Below are 27,664 nucleotides of genomic sequence, written 5' to 3'. Positions count from 1 at the left end.
CTCGGACGTAAGGTCCCTGAAAACAACCTGTAGCTGTGGCGCTGCCCCCCCGCAGCGTGATGGCGTCCCTTCTTCTGCTGTAAGGAATGTCCTCGGGTATTGATATATGCTCTCCTCACTCTGGGACCGTGTTTTTACAATGCGGAAGCTGGAGTGGTTTTTTTCCACCCCTTTTTATCCTGCGAGGAGCGGGGGGTGTGTGTGTGTGTGTGTGTGCTGGCTGAGCAGGGGATTCTGGCCCTGGCCGCCCTCGACGGGTGCTTGGGCAGAACCGCGCGAGGTTGGTGGCTCTTTGTGTCGGGGTCTTCAGGCAGGGAGGGACTTGGGTGAGCTTACGGGCATGGTGCTCTTAAGTTAGGTAGGAGCCCGTCTGGGAACAAGCGCTTCTTCAGGCCAAGACGGTGATGGGACGTGACGCGGGTGGGGTGGGTGGCTGGGGGATGCTGGTTGTTTTCCCTTTATGGGGAAGGTAAATGTCGACTGGCAATCCATGTTAGAAGACACGGCGGTTTACCCAGCAAAACTACACCGCACAGACAGAACTATCATCTTCTTTATTATAAAGATACACTATGAGGAACAAACCTGAATGTATACTGAAGCTTGTAATGGTACATGCCAAAAATGTACAGTACTATACATAAAAGTGCATTGTCACAACAGATTAACAGTACATTTCTCTTCCAGAACCGTGAAATTTCCATGTTTTCATTCGTTCTTCGAGAGTGGAAGGAATGCAATGGGAATGCAGCCATACACGAACAGGGAAGGATGCAATGGAAATGCAACAGTACAAGAGCAAGGCTAAAGCTCCTCTAAAATTTAAAGGCACTTTCACATGTACATACTACAGATGTACATTGACACAATTAGGTAACAGTCAACAAGCAGGAAGCTACCAGTACTGCAATTTATCAAACTTGACAGTAAAGGACAATACTGATTGGATTAGGTGTGCAGGAGTTACCTTTAGTACGTCTGTAGTTGTAGCAGTCTTTCCTGTTACATATCCACTTACTATACTTTTAAGTATCTATAATAACCATCAAACTACACATTTAACTGTGTGAATGCCCTAAGTGGATGCATTCACTAAATGCACTGTTTCTAATATTTTCTTTTGCTAAACAATTTCTAAGATAAGCATTATGGAGTCCAGTACAGTTATTTAAACATACAAAATTCCCTATGCAATTTAAAGATACAGGTATCCATCTCAATTATACCAGGTGGGTTAATTTAAAAACGCTAGACTAAAACTGCATGTGAATGAAAGCTGAAATTCCAGTTTGTTCCACTGTTTCTAGTAAATTGGGGAACTACTTGAAAATGTCTCTGGTCCCGACCGAGTGAACAGACCCTGTAGACCAGCGCTGGTCTGCAGCTGGGGCCGGCCTGGCTTAGGCTCTTGCCCTGGCGTTAGGACTGGGCAGTACAGTCGGGAGGGCTGGAGCTTCGCCGACTGATGCTGCACAGTCCGCTGTGGTGGATTAAGACTTCGCCTCTAACCTAGATGCACGTGAAGCCTGCGGCTGGATTGAGAAGGGTTTGCAAATACCCGTCGCTGTTTGGCTCTCCGAGGAGGTCCGCGGGGTACTTTTCACACCTGGGGCTTTGCATTACCTATCTACAGGGTGTAAACCAGAGCAGGAGTAAGTTGCTCCTAAATAACAGGAAATTGCTCCTGTCACCTCAGTAATTATGTCTATCAAATTTTGTCACTATTCTTCCCCTCCCAAACTCAATTGTATAGTGAGTGGTACAACTTCAAGGTTTCCAATGGTGTGATCTTAATTATTTACGTGGAAAGACAGATCTTACTTAAAGTCAGTTGTACTCCTGTAGGTGGACCACAACTTTTTGTTTTTTTCCCCCCATCTTCTTCACTGAAACTTATTTTATGAATTGTTTTTTGGAAAATATATTCACTGAAATAATATTATGGCTTACTGTTGCAATGTGCAAAACAGCTGTACATTTAGTTCACGCCTAACAAAGTTTAACAACAGAGCGCTAAGCAAAGTTGACAGTCCTCACTCACACAGACATAAGAAAGGTACTGATTTCTGTCAGCTAAAAAAACGGGGAAGAGAGGGAAAAGTGGTTATGGAAATCTTTAGCCAGCTTGAATCTAGGCAGCAGAAACTCGGCTGTCTGTCCTGTGAGTGACCCCTGCATTGCTGGCAGGAGGCAGTCCCTCTTCATGGAGTCCCTGTCCTGCTGCCGTCAGCATAACTGCGGATGCGCGCAGCATCTGCGCCGTGCAAGGCAGCCAGCGGAGCTAGCTCAGCTCGAAACTCCGACTCGTACAACTCAAATCATGTCTTTAATTGGACACTGAGCAATAAAGTCAATGGGATACTTTGCTGAATTACTGTGTAGTTGATCCTTTTAATCGCCTATCAGCCTGCCTAATGGACCAACAGATTCACGTACTCCCCAGAGCCTGGCTCGCTCAACTATGAACTTTAAATGAATTTAGCTTTTGTGAAAAATGTGGTATCAAGGAATGAAGGTCTGGCTTCATGGGAAAAGGTACACTATTACAGAGGACAGTAAAAGGAGTTTCTAGATACTATCCTGGAGATGTGCTTTAGCTGTGACCTGGAATGCTGCTTTTTACCAGTGAGAGCAATGTGGTCTCTAGTCCCATCCAGTGCTGTGAGACTGCCAACAAGAAAGCTAAAACTTGGTGCCAACTGTGAGAGTTGTGAGGGTTTGGTGGATTTTTTTTGGTGTGTCTTAAATAAGAAATGTGGCCTGAGATGACTTAGACATTCCACACAGACACTTAATCCTCACATGCTAGATTTCAGCTCTTACTAACCTGCTTAAGATTTGGTTTGGTGACCCAGAGAATGAGAGGTCCCACCTCCCCTGACCCTCCCGCCCCTTAGTTTTGTGCAGGGTCTGTTATTATATAGCTACGGTAAGACTGTGAAGTATGGTACGATGTGGCAAGCTGTTTGTGGTCCGTGTCAGTTTTATTACAAACGGTGCAGCATCAAGTTTTCAAGTAAGTCTATGTTTGTTTTTTAAAACGATGCACAATTGTCCAGTTTTTCTTTTAATTGAAACCATACAAAATACAAATGCCCATGTTAAGCTAGTTTCAGACAATACATTCAAAAACACTGAAAAACAAAGCCTCTCCAGTTACAAACATGAACAAACGATGTTATGGAGCCCTGACTTCTATCGTTAATCCATCCCTTTCCCTAGCATCCCCCAGCCGGGCACTGTGGGTGGCTGAGCTGTCTACATTGTGCAAGATTTGTCAGCTGGACCCTGGGAAGGAGGGGAAGGCCCTATGCTAGGGTTTGTTTTTGGAAGAACAATAGGTTTTGGCCTAAGAGCAGGAGGTTTCAGCTGCACTCCCATTCTAGGGGCCACCATGGGCTTGAAAGTACTCATGGTGTCACTGGAAGAACTAGTGCTACGGCGGATCTGAGGCTCGGAGCTCCTTAAAACGACGCTGTGGAGAGGGCTGAGCGACTCCGTGGAGGTGGCAGGGGTGGGGGTGTTTTTCATTTGTTCCAAGGTGTCCAACACGACATCGGGGGCGTGCTTCGCCGAGCTCTGCCGCTCCAGCTCACGGAGCTCGTTCAGTGCCGTGTTCATTGTCTCCTCGATGTCCTGGGTCAGAGCACAGAGAGAGTGGCACATCATTCGAATTGCTACTGAATGCAAAGTACGGGAGGAGTGGGAAAGAGGAGGTGACAAATGCGTTGAGTTAATTTGCCAACCATCCTCTCTTTAACGAGTATTATAGTGTGAAAGCCAGTTTCCACCAGATCTATTTGAAAGACACTATGATTGATGATGAAAGATGGCAGCTTTGGCTGGACATTACACATATTTAACCTGTTCACATGACAGAGTCAAATTTAATCTAAAAATTTTAAAAATTCAATTGAATGAAAACCTGCAAGCCATTTTATTAAGTGATTGTCAGGACTACGAATATTTGCTTAGCAGCACATTTAACTCTGAAGACTTCTGTCCCCTCTTTGGTACTGACAGCTGTAAAGATTTTAGTCCATTTGCTACTTCTTAGCTGACTGCTCCCCTCCTCTAGGGCCCCAGGTGTTCAGGATCTGTATTCTCTCACGCGGATTATAAACCAGGTTTTCTAAGGAAATAAAGCTTGTTTGTCTATCAGCTATTCTCTCCTCCTGTTTCTCTGAGTTAAATTTTAAGCAGAAAAAACTGCAAGACATTGTTCCGTGAGCTTAGCTAGTAAATTTTTTTCATCAGAATTTCTGTCACAAATGCTAAAAGAATGCACTAGGACACTTGTTTAAAATTTTTCAGTGGTATTGAGATACAACTGAGGTTAAATATCTGGTGTTCCCTGCTTGCTCACAGTAACTTGCATGCAGTTAATCAAAGTTTGTGTTCTTTCACTGCCGAATGATCAGTAGTCTAGGCATCAAAAAAACCAGCTTAAACCAAATAGCACTGTGTGTGGTTCCAGGAAAGTAAATAAACAACTAATAGTAACATAAAACAGTAAAAATATTTACACTTTCTAACTCTCTAATACATGGTTTACCTTTCTGATGCAAGCACGACAGTCCCTTCTATCCATCAGTGGAAGTAGAGTTTGAAAGAAAGCATCACCAGTACATTACATTTTCAAACATAAGTACCAGAGTTATTGTAAAATACCTTTGCAATCATATAGTACCCTCAGAGTGCCCCTAGTAATCATAGAATAGAATCACAGAATCACAGAATTGTTTAGGTTGGAAAAGACCTTTAAGATAATCAAGTCTAACCGTTAACCCAGCACTGCCAAGTCCACCACTAAACCATGTCCCTAAGCACCACATCTACACATCCTTTAAATAACTCCAGGGATGGTGACTCCACCACTTCCCTGGGCAGCCTATTCCAAAGCTTGACAAGCCTTTCGGTGAAGGAAGTTTTCCTAATATCCAGTCTAAACCTCCCCTGGTGCAACTTGAGGCCATTTCCTCTCATCATATCGCTTGTTACTTGGGAGAAGAGACCAACACCCACCTCGCTGCAACCTCCTGTCAGGCAGTTGTAGAGAGTGATAAGGTCTCCCCTCAGCCTCCTTTTCTCCAGGCTAAATGACTACAGTTTCCTCAGCTGCTCCTCATAAGCCTTGTGCTCTAGACACTTCACCAGCGTTGCTGCCCTTCTCTGGACACACTCCAGCACCTCAATGTCCTTCTTGTAGTGAGGGGCCCAAAACTGAACACAGTATTCGAGGTGCTACCTAGAATGTTATACTACCTAGACCAAATGCAAGTTCTGAAGACAGTAGTATCTAATTGCTCAAGAGCTGTTAACAGCTCTGTACAACAGACCAATTTGATGATCAGGGTGCTCCCTATTCCATCCTTCTCACCTCTTCACTGCTAGGAATGAGAATGGTGAGTGTTCACACCAGAACAACACAGCCCATGATTTATGCAGGTGGAATGTCTTGAACACCATGTTCTTAGGAACAACTACAAGCATCAAATCAACATACAGTATGAACTATATGAAAATTATGTAAAATCCACAAGACCCTGGAATGTAAATCTGTGCTTTGAATGGCAATGGTTGCTACTAGCCTGTCAGAGTGCTTTTCTGCAAAGTGTAATACTGAGAAATAATTGGACACTAATTAGTTAGAATAGACCAGCCTTCTTCAGAGCACACAGATTTACATAGCTGTTGTAATCATATACTATCCTAGTGTTCTGGGTGGCAGAGGCAATTTTATTATGGTATAGCAGGAAATAATTTTATTTTATTGCTTCTGCAATGTCTATTCCCCCTTGTGCTTCTTCTATCCAGGATCCCTTAATGCATCTTCTATCACAGGCACCCTGTTTAAAAAGCTAAGTAGGATGTTCTCCTGCACACACACTCCTACCAGTGTACATGTTCTGTGCTATGCTATTCACTGAGACTTGCTCCTCAGAAAATCAGGGAGTGACATAAAATAAAAAAGACACAAACCTGAGCTATTGTCTCTGGGTCCAGTGGCTTATGGTCATTGAAACCTGTGTACTGACCAGATGATGTCGATCTTCTAATTGGAGGGCTATCAACCTTCTTCAGAGAATCGTGCCTACTGATGTTAGTCAGACTGCCATGTCCAGGTCTACGCCTCCTTTCAGGGCTGTCGGCATTGAGGTTGCGATTTTGAAGGAGGGCTCTGGGACTGCAGTGAGTTGCCAGGTTGGGAGAACCTAGTTCCATGGAGGAGTTGGAGAGAGGGTGAGGTGGGTGTACTGGGCAGTGACCATCACTGCTCCTGCCGGGGCGTCTTAGAGGAGGTGGAGGTTCTGATCTCTTTCTTTGCCTGCACCAATGAAGAAGTGGTTATAGGACCAGTTGTAGTGACCCACCATTACCACGTGGAGAAGTAATTGCTGTGTTACCTGAGCTGTAAGCAGTGCTACTGAAAACGTTATGTTCAAGCTTACCTTCCTAAGTACACGTCAGAGTGACGGTCGGTGGGAGAGTTCATGTCCTTTGATGATGACTTGTCCTCGGTTATGGGTCCACTGCTGGCCTCGCTGTCTGCTTTTTGGCTCAGTGTATCTGAGAAAGTATCATCCCTGAACAGAACACACATGGTGAGATGAGAAGTCAGTGAGTTAGGTGTGAAGGAGAGCATCTTGGCACTCCCAGGTTTTAATCCCCTTAAGAAAAGCAGGCATGTTATAATGCACTGCAGCCCCTCCATGTCTCCAAAAATTGCTTATAATCCTTTTGTTTATTGAGCTCTTTATATTTTGACTGTAACCTTTCTGTAAACAAGAACTCTGTCATCCTTGGCAAAGCACATGCTTAATACTGTAAAACTGCGTTTCTCCAGCCCTTGCTATTCTGAATTTAAATGTCTGCAATTGCTACAATGAGATAGGCAAATTAAAATAGGTGCAGGAGCATCTGTCTCTTAATGTACTGGGAACATATCCATAAATAAAGTAGCTTAGCCTAGTGGTAGCTTTTGATTAAGAGTTGTCAATTCAGGGCAATAAAGACAGAGGCATCCTGCATAGAAGGCAAACGTTTAATCTATCTGAGCCTTTAAACCACTGTTCCATTTGGAAATCAGTTTGTTAATTGCTTCAGCATGTTTTTACACCCCACCAAGAACCTGGTCATGGGAGACACTGCTTACATATCCTGCACCACTATGTACTGGTGAGGCACAAGGCCATCAATTCCATTGTGCCTTCCTTCCCACCAGTCTTCAGATGCTCGGTGATAGAGCAGAAGGGAAGCTCCTTTCTTGAAAGACAGTTCTCGTGCAGATCTTCCGACATAGTCAAACTTGGCTATAGCTTCTATGGGCTCGCACTCTGTGTAGGGAGGGAAGAAGAACGGGTATCAGATTCTGCATCAGCTTATCTGCTCATTTTGGTTTCATAAAACCTGTTTATTGCATTTTCTCAGTGCTCATTCTTACTAAGCAGAGTTGACAGAGATCAGCTGAGCTAAGGCAGACTTCAGGCAATAGTTATAATATGTCCTTTACAAAGAAACATAATCAATCTGTGCCCCAAGTGTGAAACATCTGGGTTGCTTTGCAAGCTGCAGAAAACATAACAGCATCCTCAAATGTTACAATAGCTGCTGGTGTGGGAGAGGCCTCTGCCTCCTGCTGCAAGGGCTCCTTCTTGGCTGCGAGCGGGATGGAGGCCAGGAAATTAAGACCTCTCTGAAAATAAGATGAACAAACCCAGATGAATAATCAGAGGTCTGAGGAAGCAGCGTGATAAAGGAAAAGTAAACGGGAGTGCCATCTGTGGTGGCAAAGGAAGGAAGACAGGACTTCCCTGTGCATGAGTAGGGACGCATTGCCTAATCAGGCTACGAGATGTCTTTTACGTGCCGAGTGTGCAGACCTGGTGAAAACCTACTGTTTTACACAACACCGAAGCATAGTGCTTTAATCTGCTCCTTTAACACCCTTTGTGAGTGAGGCAGATGGCTCCAGACCGCCTGAGAACGAGTCCTCCGCAGAATCGGTCCCTGTGTGGCCTCACGCTGCCCTGAGGCAGCTCTGCCTGCTCCAGCATCCTGAGTTCCTCTGGATTCTGCAGGGGAGGCCGGTATTGTCTGAAGTCAAGCACTGCTTACAGTGCTGGCTAATCTTCTGTCAGTACGCTGGCAAGCTCAGCCTTACACTGGTAACGGACTCCATCCCGTAACCTGTGCTTGGGTGGGAAGCCTACTGATGCTGGCGAAGGGTCCCTGCTGAATGTCTGCTCGCAGGCATCTTCAGAGCTGTGCCCGGACGTCAGTGAGACAGCTGTGATTTTAACAACCTCTAGTTTCTTCTGCACAAAACTAAAAGCACCTGAGCTCAAACAGATGAAAATTGGCGATCACAGCCTCAAAACATAAAGAAAAACCTGTAAAATACAGGTTTAAAATGCACACACTTTGTTGATTCCAGTAACTCAGAGTCCCCGAATTGACAAATTTCTTTACATAATTAGAGCAATATTTAGATGGAAATTAACATCTGGGATAATGACTAGCATAGCAACTTTCTGTCTGATGCAAATTAAAATTGCTGAGGTTTTAATTCCCCAAAGAACGAGGCTGGTAATGAAAGCCACTGTCCCTTTACGACAACGTTTTGCACGGGAATGTCTTTTTGAAATTAACTTCATCCTACAGCATGAAAACATAATGATAGCACCTTTATTAAGATCACAGTTCGCAGATGTTTTTTTTTAATAACTTGCCCAGCCTGCAGAAGGCTGTCTTGTGGTTTGTGGCTTCTGCAGTCACGCTAAGAGCTCCCGTCAGTGACGAACTCCAGGGTGCTCAGGAGTTACAAGCTCGGAAACTTTCCAGAGATGGCGTATGGTGGTATGGGGAAATCACCATTACAAATGCAAAAGTAATGTACGCTGTCAGAAATCACTTTGATTATATAAACGCAAATAAGAATCTAGCAATAACAGTATTAATTCCTGAAAATGTATCACTACTGGGTGCCTCGCCGACAGGCATTCCCTGGGGGTGGGTGGGAGGTGATATGTTTCTTGGTTTTATGTTTTTAAGCAAAGAAAATGTAAAGATGACATAGAATGAAACATTCTGGAAAAACGGCAAAACTTTAATGCTGGTGTATCTATTAGTGATATAACTTAATGCACAATCCTGTTTTCATTTCTGGATACTCTATCTACAGTATAACAGAAAGTAGAGATGTGACTGTAGGCATGGAAAGACATTATTGCCAAAAGAAGAGAAAAAAAAAATTAAAATGAAACATGCCTGTTTGTCTTGCATCATGTTTAAGAGAGCAATATTAAATCAAATTTAAATCAAATGGCAATAATGTAATACTGACAAAAGAAGGCTGTTTTTACACATATCTGCCCATTGCTTGTGGAATTCATTATAAGAAGGTATTACTGGGATCAGGTAGGATTGCAAAGGAGCAGACGTTTCTATGAACACACTGTTCTCAGATTGCAGGTAAGTTACGGGTTATAGAAGAAGGGGTCAAGAATTTGTTTCAGAGAGCCAGTCACTCACTAACGGGTAATACTGTAAAATGCAAAAAACCCCAATGAAACAAAGAAATCTTTACAGCAAGTAAGAAAATCCCAAACCTCCTGTACATATTTTCCTTCGTCATTCTCTGAAGTAAACTGATAATAGCGATGGGTGCTGGATTGATTGATAAACGCCTACACTGATTAGCGATGGGATCGCCTGTTTCTCTGCTAATTTCAAGGGAGCATATAGTATCCCACATTTGACTATACAGGTCTTTTTATTTACAAATTAATGGACTAAACTAGAAATAGTTCTATCTCCCTCAGCGGAATTACACTAAATGTGGTGCACGATGGGAATCCGTTTTTCGTATCCTTCCATCGCCTGCAAGACTCACACACTTTCTCAGAGGCCTGAAGGAAGCTGCCCCACTGGAACCAGTTGTGTGAATTGGTAAGGTACCCATAATGGATGTGACTTTTGAGACATGCTCGTTAGATTGCCTGGGTAACAAATCCCACCTCCTCAGGGAGAAGTGCCCAGTAGATCTCACACAGTTTTCTTAATAGAACCAAAAATAAGTTCAGACTGGTTTTACTAATTTGAAAGGGGCATTTTCTTTGCTTGAAGGTCGCTTTTACGTGAAAAGAACTTTCCTACAGCAAACAGTACTGAGACTGTACTTAAATAGTAATTCACCTTGTGACAGGTCAAGCCTTAATAGTAAAAACCAAAGTACCATGACAGTTACTCCTAGAAATAAATGCATTTTGAAAAGTTAAGCCATTTAATATCAAGGTTACTGACTGACAGACAAGCATTTCCAAAAAAGCAAAGGTGATGAAAGCTCAGTTTGGGAACTGTAACTCAAATTCTGTGTGGTACTGAATGACTAACAGTAAAACTGACAGCTTGGAGGGAAATATAATTGCACGGTTCTGTCCATAGCTGGGGGCACTTGCCTACAATAGCAAGAAGTATTTGATGACATACTATCATCTCTAGTGACTCAGGCAATGCTATGGCAATGAAAAATTAGGACAAACTGAAGAACTGTGGGAAAAGCTTACACTGCTTGGAAGAGCAGAAAGGGCAGAAGAAACACAAGTGCTAATTTTAATTTTGGGATTGGAGTGCCAGATGTAGTACTAACCTCCCTACGGAGGTGAGGGCACTGAAGTGGCACTGCTGCCCTCTACGCCCCAGGGCACAAAGAGTTAAGGAAAAGATGGGAGACCATCCCCTGCACTTTTTGGGGGCGCTTGCTATTGCTCTGCTCTTCCTCCGTTCTCCCAGATGTACCCTGGCTGTCGGGAATAGCGTATGTCCTTGAACTCCCTGGGAAGACGCTATCTCCCGATGTCTTTATCCTCTATCCCCCGATGTCTTTATCCTCTTCTGCACCCCATCAGAGAACAGTGGCTTTGCAGTTTCAAAGTCCTGTCCTCAGGACAGCAGTTCTCTGACTGGGGAACAGCAAAAGCAAAGAAGCGTTGCAAGGTGTCGACAGAACAGAATTTGGCAAAATGTCAGTCACAGCATGCATTACTGAAAAGAAGGAAAATTACTATGTGTTGGGACACAACAATAACTTACAGTCTTATGTGTCCCTGTAATTTTTGTTTCCAGCAAAACTACCATCTCAATATTTACCCTATGTTTATAAGATATCTATGAACAGTATGATATTAATTGTATGTGTGTTTTCCCAGGAGAAACCCATCTGTTTAACTTCCTCAGGAAATTCTCTCTTATTTCCTTTGAAAACAAACCTAGGCACCCTTTTCCATATGCCTCCAACAAGAATAAAAAATCTCCAGCAAATTGAAAGTAAAGGAAATATGCTAAAAACTGCCTCAGCAAAACATGAACAATATCCTTTGAATCTTTACTACAGAGGCACTTTCAGGTAAAGGTTCTTCTGCAGCAAAATTACAGATAGATTTTTTTGTGCCTCAGCTTAAGAACAAATGTTCTGAACAAATGAAATTTCATTTCCCGATTTTGGAGAAAGAAGAAACTTATGTGTTTTCCTTAATAGAGATACTTGCTGCACATTTAAATAATGACTGAAAACACTACAGTAAAATGCACGTCTTTCTCCTTCCCTCTTCCTTTTCCAGTGATCAACAGAAATATATGAACACCAGTAACCTTATGAAAAAAAGGCAATTTTTATGCTTAAAATTAAGCAGTTATGAAGTATTTATATGCTCAGTTATAAGTTCCAGCCTTCTTTCCCCAAGCTACGAGATTTTACCTCTGCAGACATAACTTAATTTTTACTTTTTAAAAAGTCTTGTTGTTTTCTAAGTTGTAATTAAACATGCCTAGCGCTACTGAGTCAGCCCCTGCAGATGGGTTTATTCTAATAGACATAGACAGATGCACTTGTAGTTTAACTTTATACAGCAAGTAATTCTTGTAAAAAAAACTAAAGTAGAAAAAAAAATCCTTTCACTTTTGATCATAGCCTCTGGATTATGTTTCAATAACCCTGTAATTCATATGGGGTTAGCTGCTTGGTCTTGTGTATATATACAACATTTTAGCATAAAACTAATCAGATTTTCAACGTACCCCCCTCCATTTATAGAATCTGCTTCTTCCATCTCCTAACAGAGGGAAATATGTAAGTACCACGTGTCTGATCAATACAGCAGCAATGCTGTGCCTCCCCTTCTCTCTCTCCACATAGAGCTGGCAGTGATGCATCCAGCTTATAATCAATGAATCAATCGCATTAAAATGCCAAATTACTCCAGACTCTTTAGTAGAAGCTTTTCTTTTGTCCATCACAGGTCAATTGGTGACTCTCATGAAGTTCAATAACAGAATCACAGAATCACTAGGTTGGAAAGGACCTTCAAGATCATCAAGTCCAACCATTAACCCAACACCACCATGTCCCCTAAACCACGTCCTGAAGCTCCCCATCCACACTTTTTTGAACACTTCCAGAGATGGTGACTCCACCACCTCCCTGGGCAGCCTGTTCCAATGCCTGACCACCCTCTCAGTGAAGAAATTTTTCCTAATATCCAATCTAAACCTCCCCTGGCGCAACTTGAGGCCATTTCCTCTTGTCCTATCACTGGTTACTTGGGAGAAGCGGGCAACACCCTCGTCGCCACACCCCCCTTTCAGGTAGTTGTAGAGAGCGATAAGGTCTCCCCTCGGCCTCCTCTTCTCCAGACTGAACAACCCCAGTTCCCTCAGCCGCTCCTCGTAAGCCTTGTGCTCCACCCCAACCAGCTTCGTTGCCCTTCTCTGGACAACCAGCAGATCAACACTCCCACCCAATAGACAAAGTGAAAAATTCCCACCTCTCAGGAACATTTTTAAAAAGGAATTGCCCAAAGGACAAACACATGAATGTATGTGCAAAGAGATGGTAAAGGCATTTAATTTAAAGTCTGTAACCTACATCAGAAAAACGTACTATTATAATGGAAAGCTGTATCAGTGGAAAAAAATGGTTTAGAGCTTGGAGGCTGGGAACTGAAGACCAGCACTGTTTTGTACGAGATCCAGGCTTGCTAATCTTTAGCTTTGCAGCAGTATTTCCCTAGATTGCAAATATTTTTGTGCTAACAATTATTTTGCTGTAAACACAAAAGTCTGCTTCCTTTCAGCACTGAATTAATTAAAAAGGTGAAATGGGGCAACTAGAATTAAATTGCTGGCCAATCTGGTGAAAAAAAACCATGTCTTGAGCAGTTAAATCTTTTAACAGAACTTTGTCCTGTGGACAGCTATTCTTTTCAGGGTTTGTCTTCACCAGTGACACAATTGTAACACAGATAGTACCACAAGAGGAATGTAAAGCTGTTATTATAAAATACAGTGGCGAGGTAAAGCCCATGATTATTGAGGCACAGGTGACGCACTGTGCAATGCCACAGTCCTGCTCCTCTGGATCCTGCTGATGTTTTAGTCATAGAATCATAGACTCTTTGGGTTGGAAGGGACCTTTAAAGGCCATCTAGTCCAATGCACCTGCAGTGAGCAGGGACATCTTCAACTAGATCAGGTTGCTCAGAGCCCCGTCCAACCTGACCTGGAATGTTTCCAGGGATGGGGGATCTACCACCTCTCTGCGCAACCTGCCAGTATTTCACTACCCTCATTGTGAAAAACTTCTTCCTTAGATCTAGTCTGAATCTACCCTCTTTTAGTTTAAAATCATTACCCCTTGTCCTATTGCTACAGGCCCTGCTAAAATGTCTGTCCCCATCTTTCTTGTAAGCCCCCTTGAAGTACTGGAAGGCTGCAAGAAGGTCTCCCCAGAGCCTTCTCTTCTCCAGGCTGAACAACCCCAACTCTCTCAGTCTGTCCTCATAGAAGAGGTGTTCCACCCCTCTGACCATTTTTGTGGTCCTCCTCTGGACTCTCTCCAACAGGTCCATGTCTTTCCTGGGCTGAGGGCTTCCGAGCTGGACGCAGGACTCCAGGTGGGGTCTCACCAGGGCGGAATAGAGGGGCTAATCGCCAAACTTGACCTGCCCTTTCCTAGGCATGGTTTTGAAGTAACTGCTTTTGATTACTGCTGGAAAACTGCACTTCTTTGCCATGCCCACTCAGGCCTTTATCTCTCAGTTTTGTCAAGGAACCCCAAAGTTGTCCCCAATACATTGAACTGGTGTGTCACCTGCATTTCACTACTTAACTTGTGCTCTCAATGAGACTTCTTCAGCTTCCACTCTTGCTTCATAGCTCCAATGGAAGAAAGAGTTCTTATAAAGTATAGCTATACTCTCTTGGAAAAATAAAGTGCCATTATGAGTTTGTTCACACCATTTAGCGGAGCTGTGTTGTAGAAAGATGGTAGGTTTAGCTCTACAGAGCCGGTGGGGAGGAACCCATGTACAGGCTGTCTTGTAAAACTGTCAGTATTCCCCACTGCAAGTGCAGGCATGGGTATACACCCCAGGCAGAAGATTAGCATTGACTTCTCACCTATCCTCAGTTTTTTCCCCTTCTGTGATTCCTGCCCACCCAACTGTCCCTCCTCTCCAAACAGCTGCACTGATAGACTCTGCCTGCCCGTCCTCACCGTGGCAAAGGGGGACAGACAGGCAATCTGTCACCGACAGCTTGTCTACGTGACAAAGCAAACGGGTATAGCTAGAGTGCAACTATTGTTTACATTGTTCTCTGTGCAATGGGAGCAGTGTAGCCAGGTTTCCTATAGATACACCTTCCTGTTCCCCTTCCCTATGGCAATCGTCCCAGCTCCTAACCAGTATCCCTTATGACATCCTTTTTAAAAAAAATAATTCCTTCTCTGCTATAGCTCTTTTCCTCCCCTTTGCCCCTCTCTGTCTCTTCCTCTTTCCATGCGTCCTCTAAGATGGACAAGGGGCAGCTTTTGTTTCTGCTGGTGCATGTGTGCTGGTTGCTCTGTCTGGGTTGACTGCTGGCCAGATATGCAGTGAGCTCACACTGCAGCTCTTCTCTACGGGGAGCATTATTCTGAATCTTTCACCTCTGACTGGCTACTAATCGTCAGGAAATGGTAGCTATTTGACAATTTTGACACCTTTTACCATCTGTTACATTTGCTTGAAACTGGGCAGACCCTTACTGAGAAGGACACCTGAAGGATGGTCCAATTGAAATATGTCACAGTCAAATCCACCTTTAAGAAACCTGGCTAAAAAGAATTGACATGATGGAGATGCATCAAATTTTTCATGGATATCTATTATACCCAGAACTGTCAGTGTATATGTGATTGATATTTATAGCAAATTACTATTGTTCAGAAGTTGCACAGTGGGGGCTACACACATGTTTTTCAGAAGTTATAAATCCTTTAGATGGAATAGCTTTTAAATTCATATGAAAATAGAGCCCACCGAATGGCAAATACCCCTTAGCCGAAATATTTAAAGACACACTTTTGATAGGTTTAGTTTTTGCAGACAAAAAATAAAGAGTCACTAAAAATGTAACATTATATCAGAAAATAGTATGTGCTGACTGGAACAGTTCCTCTCTTGCCCTTCCTGTGACTGGGCAAATCAGGAGAGAACAAGGAAACAGCTGGTCAAACACAGATGAATCAGAGTAAAAAGCACACAAACAGAGATTAAAGATGATGGCTTTGCTACAGAACACCAGGACTGAAATCCCTTTCTTTCAAAGAAGACAGAATTAGGAAAGGAAGAAGGTCTCCCGCATGAAACACCTGTAAAACTTACTCCCATCAAAGGCACAGTAATGTAACAGACATACCGTCTTCACTGGTATGGGGCTCTGTGCTAGCATCCTGGTCCACTTCCTCTAAGGTACCATGTTCGCTGTATGGGCTGTCACTGAAGGGAAATAAAAGGTTGAGCAGAGAGAAAAACCACACATCTCAAAAATATGCCACCCCCATGAGATTATTTAAAATTATTCTTATAATGTTATAAAGTTATGTGCAACACAATTCTCATGATGTGCTATGAATACACAATTCCTGAAGAAGCCTACACACCTCTCCTTCAAACACCACCTTCAGTTATTAAGAAATTCCTAGAACCTTTGAATCCTTTCATTTGTAAAAAGTGTGTGTGTTGCTAAGATAGAAAAGGAGCAGGGGGAAGGCACCACAAGCTGAAATTTGTTAAAGTGGTTCATAGCCAGAAAGCCAGTTTCCTACCTGGCTGTGTGCTCTGCACAGTACAGCTGGAATTGTGGCTGCGTCTGGCTGAATACAAGGGTAGCTTCCTCCACAAAATGCTGTAGGGAACCTTATAATAATTGCCTTTACTTCATGGTTTTTTATTGCTAACACTTTACTGTGTGAACCTAAATGTTCTTCTCATTTATCTTCGTACTTCTATTGTGTGTGAAAGTAATTCTGTATCACAGGACTTATCCAGACAACCAGTCTAATGATTTTGTTAAGGAGATAGAAGGGTAATATTCTGACTTACCAGTAGTCATCTCCAGCCATGCATTTTTCATACACTGGCCCATCAAGTTCTTTAGCATCTGGAAAAATAGCCTCGTGATGGATGATGATAGTTTTGATTATCTCATTCACATGGGCCTGACAAGACACCTGGTCTTGTATGTCTGGAACAGGCATCAGGGTTGGCCCAAAACAAATGGCCAGGTTGTACGGATCCATCATGTTTTCATCACTGTACTGTGAAAGGCTGTTATAACAGAAAAATCAAGAAACATTTACTTTTCCACTGTGACTAACCTTATTCTGAAAACTGGAGAAGCTTTATTTTCCATTGCCACTTAGAGATTTCCTGCTCTCCTTGACACTTAATCCCACATAAAGTAACAAAACAAAAAAAGGGGTTTTGTCAATAGGCTATATACCTTATAAAGTGAGTTTATAGCACATATATGTGTGTGTTCCCACACTATTGTGTTTAGTGTACGCTGACCTAATTGGCAAATGTAAAATGCATCAACTGCTGCTGCTTCAATCTCATCAGTGCTTATACTTGGAGCCTTAATTAGACTGGATCCAAAGTGGGTATACATTTCTCATGAGACCTTGATGCATCTCTCCCATCATCTGGCTATATAACTTAGGCAAAATTGTCTTCTGGAGGCAACTTAGTTCCTGGTTCTTGTCTTACAAAGGCTCTTGTGACTTCTGGTTTCTGTTTTTACCGTACAACCTAAAACCCCTGAGCACCTTGTCTTCTGCCCACAAACTCCCACAAGAGTTTCATTTTGGAAGCGTCCAAACAAAGGGCTTTGATTACTCATATTAACCAACTTTTGCAAGCTCTCCTTTTCTTCAGAAAATGCAACACTACTGGTTTTCAATTTTGATTTTGAATGAAAAGTTGCTATTTATTCTCTTGTTTAAAAGCATTGACATTTCTAGTTGAAATGCTGGCTTTTAAGTGGTTCTGTGCAGGGCCAGTCAAACAGAAGAACCTGAAGTGCTGGGATGCCCTTTATCTCAGTGTTGTTCTGCACTCTGAAGCAGCATATGGATTATTGTCTGGTTGTGTTTAAATACAGCATCGTATTACCTTTAGAAAGGGAATTTTAGAGAGCATTTTCTGTGTACAAACAATACAAACTGAAGAGGCAAACCTTCTAAATTACTCCCCTCATAACTTGTAAAATTAATCATGCTCTCCCCTTTCTTATGCCATATTATCATGTCCTGTGTGTTAATTGGAGACATCTTGTTCTACTTATTTATAAGGTGGTTCAGCCTTTTGATGTGTGCAAGGAAGTGCATAAAAACACATAAAAAAGATTATCATCATGAAACATGGGAAGTTCTGCTGGTGGCTGGTAACATATGGTGCTCCTCAGGGCTCAATACTGGGGCTGATGCTGTTCAACATCTCCATGAATGACCTAGACAGCAGGATGGAGTGCACACTCAGCCCACTTACAGATGATGCCACACTGAGGGCAGTGCAGTAGGTATGCTAAAGGTCAGGGTTACCATTTAGAAGAACCTTGACAAGTTGGAGGAATGGACGCACGGGGATTTGGGGATTTCATCAAGTTCAGCAAGGACGAACACAAAGTCCTGCCTGTGGGATGGAATAATCCCATGTATTATTACAGTCTGGAGCTGATTGTTGCGTAATAGCTCCCAAGGAAAAGCACTGGGAAAAGCACTTCCTGGACATGAAGTTCGCTGTGATTCAGAAATGTGTCCTCCCGCAAAGAAGGCTAGTTGCATATGTGGCTATATTAGGAAGACCAAAGCCAGCAGGTCAAGGGAATTGATTATTCCTCTTCCACTTGATGCTCGTGAAGCTGCGCATGAGGTACTAGTGTCTAGTTTTGACAGACTGACGAACTGCTGCAAGTCCAGAAAAGGGCAACTGAGATGGCTGGGGAGCTGGAGCATATGGGTTATAAGGTGAAGTGGAGAGAACTGAGTTTGTTCAGACTTTAGATGAGAAGGCTACTAGAGAATCTACCTGCAATCTACTACTATCAAAATTATAAACAGGAGAGAGTCAGACACAGATGCACAGCAAAGGGATGAGAGGCAACAGACACAAGTCACAGCAAGGGATATTCCAACTGGAAGCAGGAACAAAATTCTTCACTATAAGGGTGACCAAGCACCGGGACTGACTGCCCAGAGAGGCTGTGGATTCTCTGCCCTTTGAGGTTCTTGGCTGGACAAAGCCTTGAGCAACTTGATCTAACTTTAGAAGCTTTGAGCAGGAGGCTAGACTAGATGAGGCCTGCCATGAGGTCTGATGACTTCATGTGGGCAAGCAGGCATAATTGCATATGCAAAAAACAGAATTGGATTTGTAGAAAGACAAACTATGGGAATGTTTTTCCTGTGGATGCACCAGGAGCAATTTGGAGGCAATAAGGGATTTAGCCTGCTTTCTGAATTGCATTCCTGTGGAGAGCACAGACGTAGCTAACGTGACCATGTAACAAGTACAACCTCATATAGCTCTGGTCAATCGGTATGTCTAAATAGAGGAGAAGCTGTGATATAAGCCTTTGAGACATTTACACAGCGTCACTTTTAGGGAATGAATTCACGTTTCAAATGAATGGTTATTTTCATAAAACTTTAGATCTCTGCCCCTCTTTTAAATATTGCTTGAAAGTGCTTCAGAAATTACTAGAAGAAAGGAAACGGGAACAGCTGTGAATACAGGCATGCACACATAACCTGGCTGCAAAGGCCCTGTTTCTATAGGAACAGACAGGATGGATGAAAAGGGGAAGGTCACAAACACAGAATGAATCAGCAGAGGGCAAATTTAAAAAAAAAAAGAGGAAAAAGGCAATATGAAAACAGATATAACAGGAAACAGAGAATATGGCAGCAGAAAAGGGGCAAAGTGCACAAGAAACAAAATTTTCAGTGAAAATACTGGGGTCAGCAAAACCAGAGAGGGCTGTGAAGGACTGGAAGGAGAAACACAGTGCAATTGCCCAACCTGTCTTTTATTTTCTCTTTGAGAATGAAAATGTTTTTCTGGGATGATGAAGACATGGATACCACTTTCTCTTTCTCACACAACCCTCCTTCCAGTAGCTGCCTGTGTTTTGCAATGTGAGAACCAAGCTACTCGATATCAAGGCATACACAGGGATGTATGTTCTCTATACTGGTAGCCCTATTACCAAATAATAGAAGCAGCAACACAAAGTCTCACCCTGGCAGTGCCTAGCATCAAAGAGGTAGCTTGTAGTGCCTGTGCTGCTTGAATATACAGTTTATTTTTCCTGTCAGGAGATTAAAAATGGTTTGAGATAAGGAAAAAAAGAATCTACTTCTAAATTACGCAAACTGTTTTTAATGTCATTACAGTTTGTATTTGTTATTTTTCTTATTAGCTTATTTTGTTATCAGCTTTAATGCTGTAGCTTGCACTCCCCATTTCAGACAACACTTTAATCTGTCTTATTACAACTTTGTTCAGTTTTGGACAAATGGAATTTTAATTTGAATGAAAACCGGTGTTTTCCTTCTATTTGCATTGCCAATTAGAAGACCATCTTTTGTGTCAAATGGAGCTTAAATATATATTCTACGTAGAGCATGAGCAAACCCAAAGAACTTCAATACCTGCAGAGGAAGGCAGATGAAGATAGAGTACTTCAGGGGATTATAAAGCACTTACTGGTTGAGGAAGGCGAAGAGGTATCTCATCACTATAAGGACCGACCTCGGCAAAGTAAGGAGGAGTTTGCGGATGTGAAGAGCCCTCTCATAGAGATTGTCTATTCCTGCAAACACAAGAAAGTATTTTAAGTTCCCTTTCATATGATGGTCTAAAATAGCATTCAGTCAATTTACTCTGTTTACTTCAACTCTTTACCATCACATGTCCCTAGCCAATATCTTCTCATTTTGGCCTATTAGAAAAATAAGATCTAGAAGTCTTTCTCCCTCTCAGTAAAACCACGCAGTTTAAAAGTAACATCTTTAAATATAAGAAGTTACAAATCTGCCTAAATCAAACCCTGGCCACTTGCTGAGCTAGACAGTTCACAAAACCACAATATCAGTACGTAAATAACCTGAGGGAACCAAGGAGAGATGTTTGCCATCAGTTTCAAATACAGATTCATTCTCTTTGTTTGAATGTTCATATCAGTTATAATATTCCAATCACTGAGCTTCTCTAATGACTCTTCTTAATCAAATGTCCAGTTATAACTCTCTTAATGGCAAACTAGGAGAAAGGCCTTATGTTTCAAGGTATGTAAACAATAAACACAAAGATCACATGTATTTTCACAAATGATTTTATAGCAGTCCACCAAAATTCTTCTGAAGTGGGCAAAACAAGGTCAGCTTAATAAAAGCATCAGTTCCTAATGTCTTATAAAAAGGACGCATTATCTTCTAAGTTGGTCAGAGAGATTATGTGGCTCCAAGTGGGTTAGTGATGGGATAAAAGCATAAATTGTTTTTCAAAATAAGTAATATCTCAACTTTTTACTCCATGTGTTTTCTGTGTAAATGACACTGCTAGAAACAACCTAAAATTTCAGTAATGCTTTTTATGTCAGCCAAGAAAGAATCCTGCAACTAACATCCAGGGGAAGTCTCAGCAGACTAAATGGGAAATGCTGTCCAGTGGCACTGGAATGGATATTCAAAAATTTGGAAATGAGAAACAGAAGCTGATTCCAATAGCTGAAAAGCCATTTGTACCACAAAATGTGACATTTAAGAGTACACAGTTAAAATAATTACTTAAATAAAAACGTGCTAACTGTAAACAGAATTCCTGTTGTTTATTTGTGCTCTTTGGTATGGCTATTTCTACCAATCAGCATTTATCTGTAGATGCAAAATGTGTGTTGACTTATGTTTCTTAGAAGAACAACCGGTATCTAGTAATTAGTCTTTTGGTACCAAGAACTAAGCAGAAGCAGACCACGTCAGCAGCAAGACTTCTGTTTACCACGCAGAAGTGCTATAGTTCATTAGGAAATGCCACTGTAGTAAACTGCGGGGGGAGAACCTGTCCCCACATCTGCATTTACAGGACATTCCATTGGCTCACCACCACAAGAGTCCTGGGGAACAGAAGATTCTGGGATAGGGTGAAACTTAGCTCCTTGAGAGTTTCTGCAGAAGGAGAACAGCCCACCACCGCTTGCATGAAGGAAGTCCATTTGGATTGTGGCATCTGCTGTAGGAGCAGCAAAGTGATACTCCTGCAGGAGGTAAAAACCTATTCCCTGGCAGAGCAGCTGAAGGCTGGAACGGTGTCACTGGCGAGCTGCCGCAGAGTTGGTAGGGAAACGGACTGCTGACAAGTTGTATAATTTATAACCTAATGAGTCACACTGAACCCAAACTCTACCTGAAAATCAGTTCAAACCATTACATTTTCTGAAGTGGAGTATGGGACTTGAAATTTATTTTTATGTTGCTGTTAAATGTGAACTGCATGAATCAAGAAGAATTATTTCTAGTTACTGGTTAAGAACCAGAGTCCATGGCAGGGATGTGCTAAGCCTGGGAGCTGCTTGCACAGTGAGGATCTGCAGAGCAACCACAATTCTCCTCCCCCTTTCCAGTGCATAGCACATCTTGGAGACGCCAATGCCCTCACTTCTGTCCTATAGTGCCACACTGCTGTTCTGCACAGCCCACAGACACCAGTTTTAGTGCAAGGCCTTTCTCCACCTGCCTAAACTAAGCCACTCCCAGTGGAAGACTGTCCATATCTTCAGTTCCTGTTCTTCCAACAAAAGCAACTGCTGTTACAGCAAGGGCACCTTGTGAGTCTCCAGCTCATCCAACCTTCCCCCTGACAAGCCAGTCTGTGAGTCTCTGTACACAGAGTTGTAGTTCTGGGTGGTTTTGAGCCCGTGTACGTGTGCGCAGGTGGATCTTCTATGGAGTGGAGCTGATGGAGGAAGGTCTAAAGATGCTTTGGTTACGTCTTTCAACACCCTTGCCTCAGCAGCACTGCTTGTGCGGTGCGGTGGCACAGCTCCTCTCCAGCTTTTCCGCCCTGTGTGCTGGATGTGGGAAGCTGGAGGGAAGTTGTGACACAGTACCAGGACCTGCCTTCTGCGTTACAGCCTTTCCTGGCTAATGCTTTGTGCTGCAGACCTGTCTCTGCCAGCCAGTTCTGGAGAATGGCCCTGAACCAGGTTCAGTCATTGCTGAACTCAAATCAGACCCAAGAAATGCACTGGCCAGGCTCCCAGGTGGGTCCAGTAGCTCCTTCCAGCAGTGTGCTGCCTATCCGGATGCAATAGCTCTGTCAAAACTAGTGAGCTAAACCAGGATGGGGCACAGTCTTGAACACCGGCAGGCAGCTACCACACAGTAGTTCTCACACTCTCCAACGTGCTTGTGTCTGTGCCAACTACAACTCTTCCAAGCAGTTCCTAGACATGGTTCACAGGATACATGAGCCAGGAACTGGTCCCAGTAGGCAGCACGGACACGGCAGAGTAGGTGTAGAGAGTATGGCTGCATGGCCATGTGTTGGGCTATCCCAGCTGCCCTACTAGGAGCATGATCAGTACTAAGTACTAGCAGGTCACCTCTGTACTGAAGCAGTTACAAGCTATACATGCTGGAATGAGGTGTGTGTGTTTCCAATACCTTCCTGGTAACCCAGTCCCAGTTTCCATGAAAACTCCTTTATTGAAAATCCAAACTACTGCCAAGTGGTAAATTCATGTGCTTTCCACATTATTTCAAAAGGCTTGTTTTTCTTTCTCAGCACTGATCTTGTTTAAAGGAGAAAGAGTTGTCAAGAATTGGAACAAGCTGCCCAGGGAAGTGGTTGAGTCACTATCCCTGAGGGTAAAGACATGTCGATATGGTGCTTAGGGACATGGTTTAGTGGTGGACTTGGCAGTGTTAGGTTTATGTTGGACTTGATGATCTTAAAGGTATTTTCCAACCTAAGTGATTCTGTGGTTCTATGATTTGCGTGCTGCTTTTAAATGAGGAGCCAAATTTCATAGTTGCTTGCATGTATGCAGTGCGTGTTAGGATATGTAAGAAAGAAGGAATGAATACAGAGCAATCTTTCTACATCCAGGCAGAAAGAATTTGCAGCTCTGCTCCTTCCCATGCAGAGGGAAGAGAAAGTATTGCTTTGCCTCCACTGGCTTTGCTGAAGAGAGCCTCGGGGCAGAACAGCCATCCAAGCTACAAGCTGGTTGCTGCGAGGAGCCGCTGGCAATCCCAACGCTGCAGAAAGGTGGCTGTGTCTCCCCTCTCACAGCAGTTCTGTTGGAGGCCCTCTTAGCCCTATCTCAGCATCTGGGGACGTCTTACCCATTTCTCAGCTAAGAAAACTGAAGTGCTGATATTACATGACTTGTCCTAATAATGCAATTAGCTGCCAAGCAGAAAGAGAAATCAAGGGATTTGAAAACTGGTTCATTACTCTAATGATATGATGAGACTCACATTCCCAAACACAAGCAACAGGAGAAGCCACTGGCAAGGCCAAGCACACTGAGAACTAACGTGTTTTTTCTGTGTAGGGAGGGAGGGAAGGGAAATCTGTGTGAAGGACACGTGAATATCAACCACAAATCAAGACTACCATCAGGTAAGTATCACAAATAGAAATAGTTATTTTCTAGTGCCCAGTTCTCAGAGCAGACCAAACTTTCAGAGCTCTGGTCTGACACGCCTGCCTTCCACACCCGTCTCAACCACAGGGGATCAAACCCACAAGCAGGAAGGTTTCCTGCCAGTCAGATGAGAAGGTGTTCGGTGTGGGAATGCTCTGCTCTTGTCAAAGTGGAGCTACAGTGCAGCCTAAAGCACAGGAGATATTTGTGGGGTGAAACAAGAGAAGGGGAAGAGGCCAGCTTCTGGGGCCTTATGACTATAGCACTCTGTGGAAGAGCCGGGCACCTGTGCCCACAATTATTAATGTATTTTTATCAGACAATAATGGAGCAAAGCACCCTCATAATGTAAGGAGCTTGATTTTCTGTGTATCCGTAAAATTATCTTGGCGTCTAAGCACTGGAGGTGTTTGGGATTTAAGGAGCCTCCAGCAGCTATGACAAAAAATAAAAAACAAAGAGCTCAGAGGACTCTTCAGAGGTCATTTAAGCCTACGATATCACCCTCTGACTTCACCTTAATCACCTCTGAGAGACATCTGTCCAAGCCGTTCATAAAATCCCCCAAAGAAGCAGATCACAACCTCTACAAGAAAATCTGCTGAGGTGCAGTCTTGCATTGGTCTTGGAAAAGATTTACTTATTGATCTCCCATGGACTTCCTCTGTAAGCACTCCTTATCCTTGAGCTGGATAAATGGATCCAGATGAGACTGATGTCATTGCATAAATTAAAGAATTATCAGCTAGCTGCCTCTTTGTCAGCCACAGGCTAAGGACCAGTTCTCAATAGCATGAGATAGGCATAAATCCTAGCTACTCAAGCCTTAAAAGGTGTGCCCTTCAGCCTCCAAGAACAGGGGAACCTGTTCTGGAGAGGCTGTGTCACCTTTGCTTACTACAGAGACACACAGAATCAATGAATGCCTGTTTTTCTTTTCCATAAGAAATGACATTTTAACCACCTGGTGACTCTTGATGAGGTTTTTGCAAAGGCAGACTCTAGAGTGAAACAGATCAAAAGTGAACAATCATCTGCCTCAGAAAAGTAAAGGAAACCTGAGAGGGGAGAAAACACAATTACTAACAGAAGCCACCAAATACAAATAAACCAAAACTAAATTATAAATGAAGACAGGAATACAGTCATCCTAAACAACATTAAGAAAATGTAAATTGAAGTTTAATTAAGCAATAATCCTGAAATAGTGGAGCATGTACAAGGCAATAAATATTCAAATATATAAATGCAGCACTTTGGTGATGGAGAATGAAAGACTTTTGCAAGAGAGCAATTGCTGATGGTTCTGAAATATTTTGGGCCAACTGGACAGCTACGTGCCTTTATCAGTCTGGTTTAGTTAAAAATGCTACAAAAGCCCTTTACTTTTCCTGGTCTCGGTTCTACACGTGGCCTCTCCTGCACTGGTGGTGAGACATGGTTATCCAGCGAGGAGAAGATTCAGCCTGGGAGCAGTCAGAACTCAGAAACATGAGTTCTGGACTGAGTATGTTCTACCACCTTCTGTTAACAGATAGCCTCCATGGGCCAATCTCAGTAGTAACAAAAGAATTGCAAACATTTGGCAAAGGGAAGATATTATTGATCAGAACACATGGAAGGAGAAACCTGGTGTCAGCAATGAACAAATTGTGCTACACTAACAGCCAGTGCTATGCAAGCTAAGCATATTTCACAGGCAAGGGTAGCACAAAGGAGGAAGAAGAAAGCAAACAATGGTAATATAAGATATCTCTCTCCTTTAGGACCACTGTTTTGAACGATAAAATCCAATGTGGTATTTCTGTGTGGGGGTCACTTTCTACTTCCACTTGGTGTGGTGCCTACTAGTAACAGAGTGAATGCCTGATGTGTGTTTTACACACCTACTGAACGTCAAATGGGACTGAGTTACACTTGCAGATGTAGTTTTTATGGTCAATTTGCATCTGACAAGTAACCTACATGAAAATGTGTTAGTGCTGAAGTTAACAATTTGTGCCTTTTCCACTTTGGTAGATGAGTCCAGTCCAACTCAAAGATATGTTGATAGTAACTCAGCAATACCACTTACAGCTCTTTCAGATCTATTTAAAGAAGGCGTTACAGGAGGACAAGCACAATGGTCTCCACTGTCACTTAGGGAAGGATACAGTTGTCATTTTGTTGGAACATTTTCAGGAAGAGTTGACAATTCAGAATACAGTTTTTTACTTTTTAAGTAATGGGCAATAGTCTGGAAAAGCAGTAAAATAATTTCCTTTCATAACATTTGTGCATTTAGGTAAACAGGGACTGCTGGCAGCAAGGGATTGAAATGATGAAAATCAGAAGGAAAAAAGATGTCAAGTTTTCATGTATCCTGGCATCTTAGTATATCAAATGGAAGGCAAGGGAGACGAAACCAAGAAGATTTATAATGACCTGAGCAGAAGCTAAGCAGTCTGGGTAGCTGAGATGTGTCTGCTGCTGCATTGCACAGCTATGTATGTGAAAGTGAACTGTAATTCACGTGTGTAAGAACTCACAGCAGGAGAGGTACTGCAGTCCCCCAGCAGTGAAGGTGAATTACGGCCAGTCCTAAGCACAGCTTCAGTACCCTCTCCCTCCAAGTAACTCCTGTTACAAATAGTTCGCTTGTGTTTGGCTCAACCTGTTTCTACAAAGGGGCAGGAAAAAAGTGCAGTGCAATTCTCCACCCCCCCGCCCCGCTATTTTATCCTCTGGATTGCTGAGTGCTGCTGGGAGCAATAATAGCCACTCCTTTTGCTGAGAATGCAGAATTATGGCCCATAATCAGATGGATTCTTTATGCTCCATCCTACCTTTCATGCTTGCTGTGGAGAAGTCATAATTTGGCCCAAATTTTATCTAAAACAGTTCATAAGACCAAACAGAATAACATTGTTCTCATGAGTCTAATTAATACAAATTGCCCTAAAAGTCACAGTCATTATGCACTGTTTCCTCTGTATTTGCAAAAGGGAAAGCATTAAATCACAATGCTCTATTTCATTTGGAAATATATGCATAAATGCAAAGGCATTCCTCAGTGGCTGTACTGAGGAAAGGTTCATTTTGCAGCTGTAGCCTCAATTATGCTTGACATCCATAACTAAATACTTCAGTTTCAAGGGGTTTTTCACTGGCAACATTACATTTCCATATAAAATGTGTGACATTTTGCCCTTTTACAGTTTTATGTGAACATTAACTTTATGAATTTGCTTTCTCCCTTCCCCCTTGTATAACAATTTCTGCTAATGATTGAAGAAACCACAGTGACATTCATCTTGAAAAACTATTTAAAAACAACTTCATGTTTATTCCTTTCCTCAGTTTGTCAGACAGTGAATGCAATATGAATTAAGAGTATTTAAACCCTCTTAAATAAAAATGTGAAAGCTTTCTGGACTTTACATATCAATTGTGATCTAAAGAATTTGCAGTAACATGCATTCTCACAGAGGAAAGGGAGTCTGGCCCTGCTTCCATTAACATGAAGACAAACATACTTAATCTGTGAGGCCACGTGAGCACAAAGAAACTAATGTAATTATGACAGGTTCAAAGTCTGAAGTGGGAGAAAAATCTTGCCTAGACTGCCTTCCTTTTTGCAAGATATACA

The 27,664-nt window shown here is 42.6% G+C and overlaps 1 protein-coding gene across 1 annotated transcript in view; it reads right to left on the bottom strand.

Moving 5' to 3' along the window:
- Positions 1–2,418: 2,418 nt before the first annotated feature.
- The window catches only part of SRGAP1 (SLIT-ROBO Rho GTPase activating protein 1), a gene marked incomplete at its 5' end in the record, with an annotated part of 36,692 nt that continues 11,446 nt past the window's right edge, over positions 2,419–27,664 (bottom strand). Inside the window, 7 exons of the mRNA XM_010290498.1 lie at positions 2,419–3,636; positions 5,983–6,328; positions 6,453–6,587; positions 7,157–7,337; positions 15,739–15,818; positions 16,425–16,649; positions 20,091–20,196. Of these exons, the coding sequence (XP_010288800.1) occupies positions 3,259–3,636; positions 5,983–6,328; positions 6,453–6,587; positions 7,157–7,337; positions 15,739–15,818; positions 16,425–16,649; positions 20,091–20,196 (1,451 nt within the window). The remainder of the gene's footprint in view (positions 3,637–5,982; positions 6,329–6,452; positions 6,588–7,156; positions 7,338–15,738; positions 15,819–16,424; positions 16,650–20,090; positions 20,197–27,664) is intronic.

The sequence above is a fragment of the Phaethon lepturus genome, unplaced genomic scaffold (assembly GCF_000687285.1).
Source record: "Phaethon lepturus isolate BGI_N335 unplaced genomic scaffold, ASM68728v1 scaffold26987, whole genome shotgun sequence".
NCBI classification, from domain to species: domain Eukaryota; kingdom Metazoa; phylum Chordata; class Aves; order Phaethontiformes; family Phaethontidae; genus Phaethon; species Phaethon lepturus.
The sequence above is the reverse complement of the archived record's forward strand: the minus strand, read 5'-3'. Positions and strand labels throughout refer to the sequence as shown.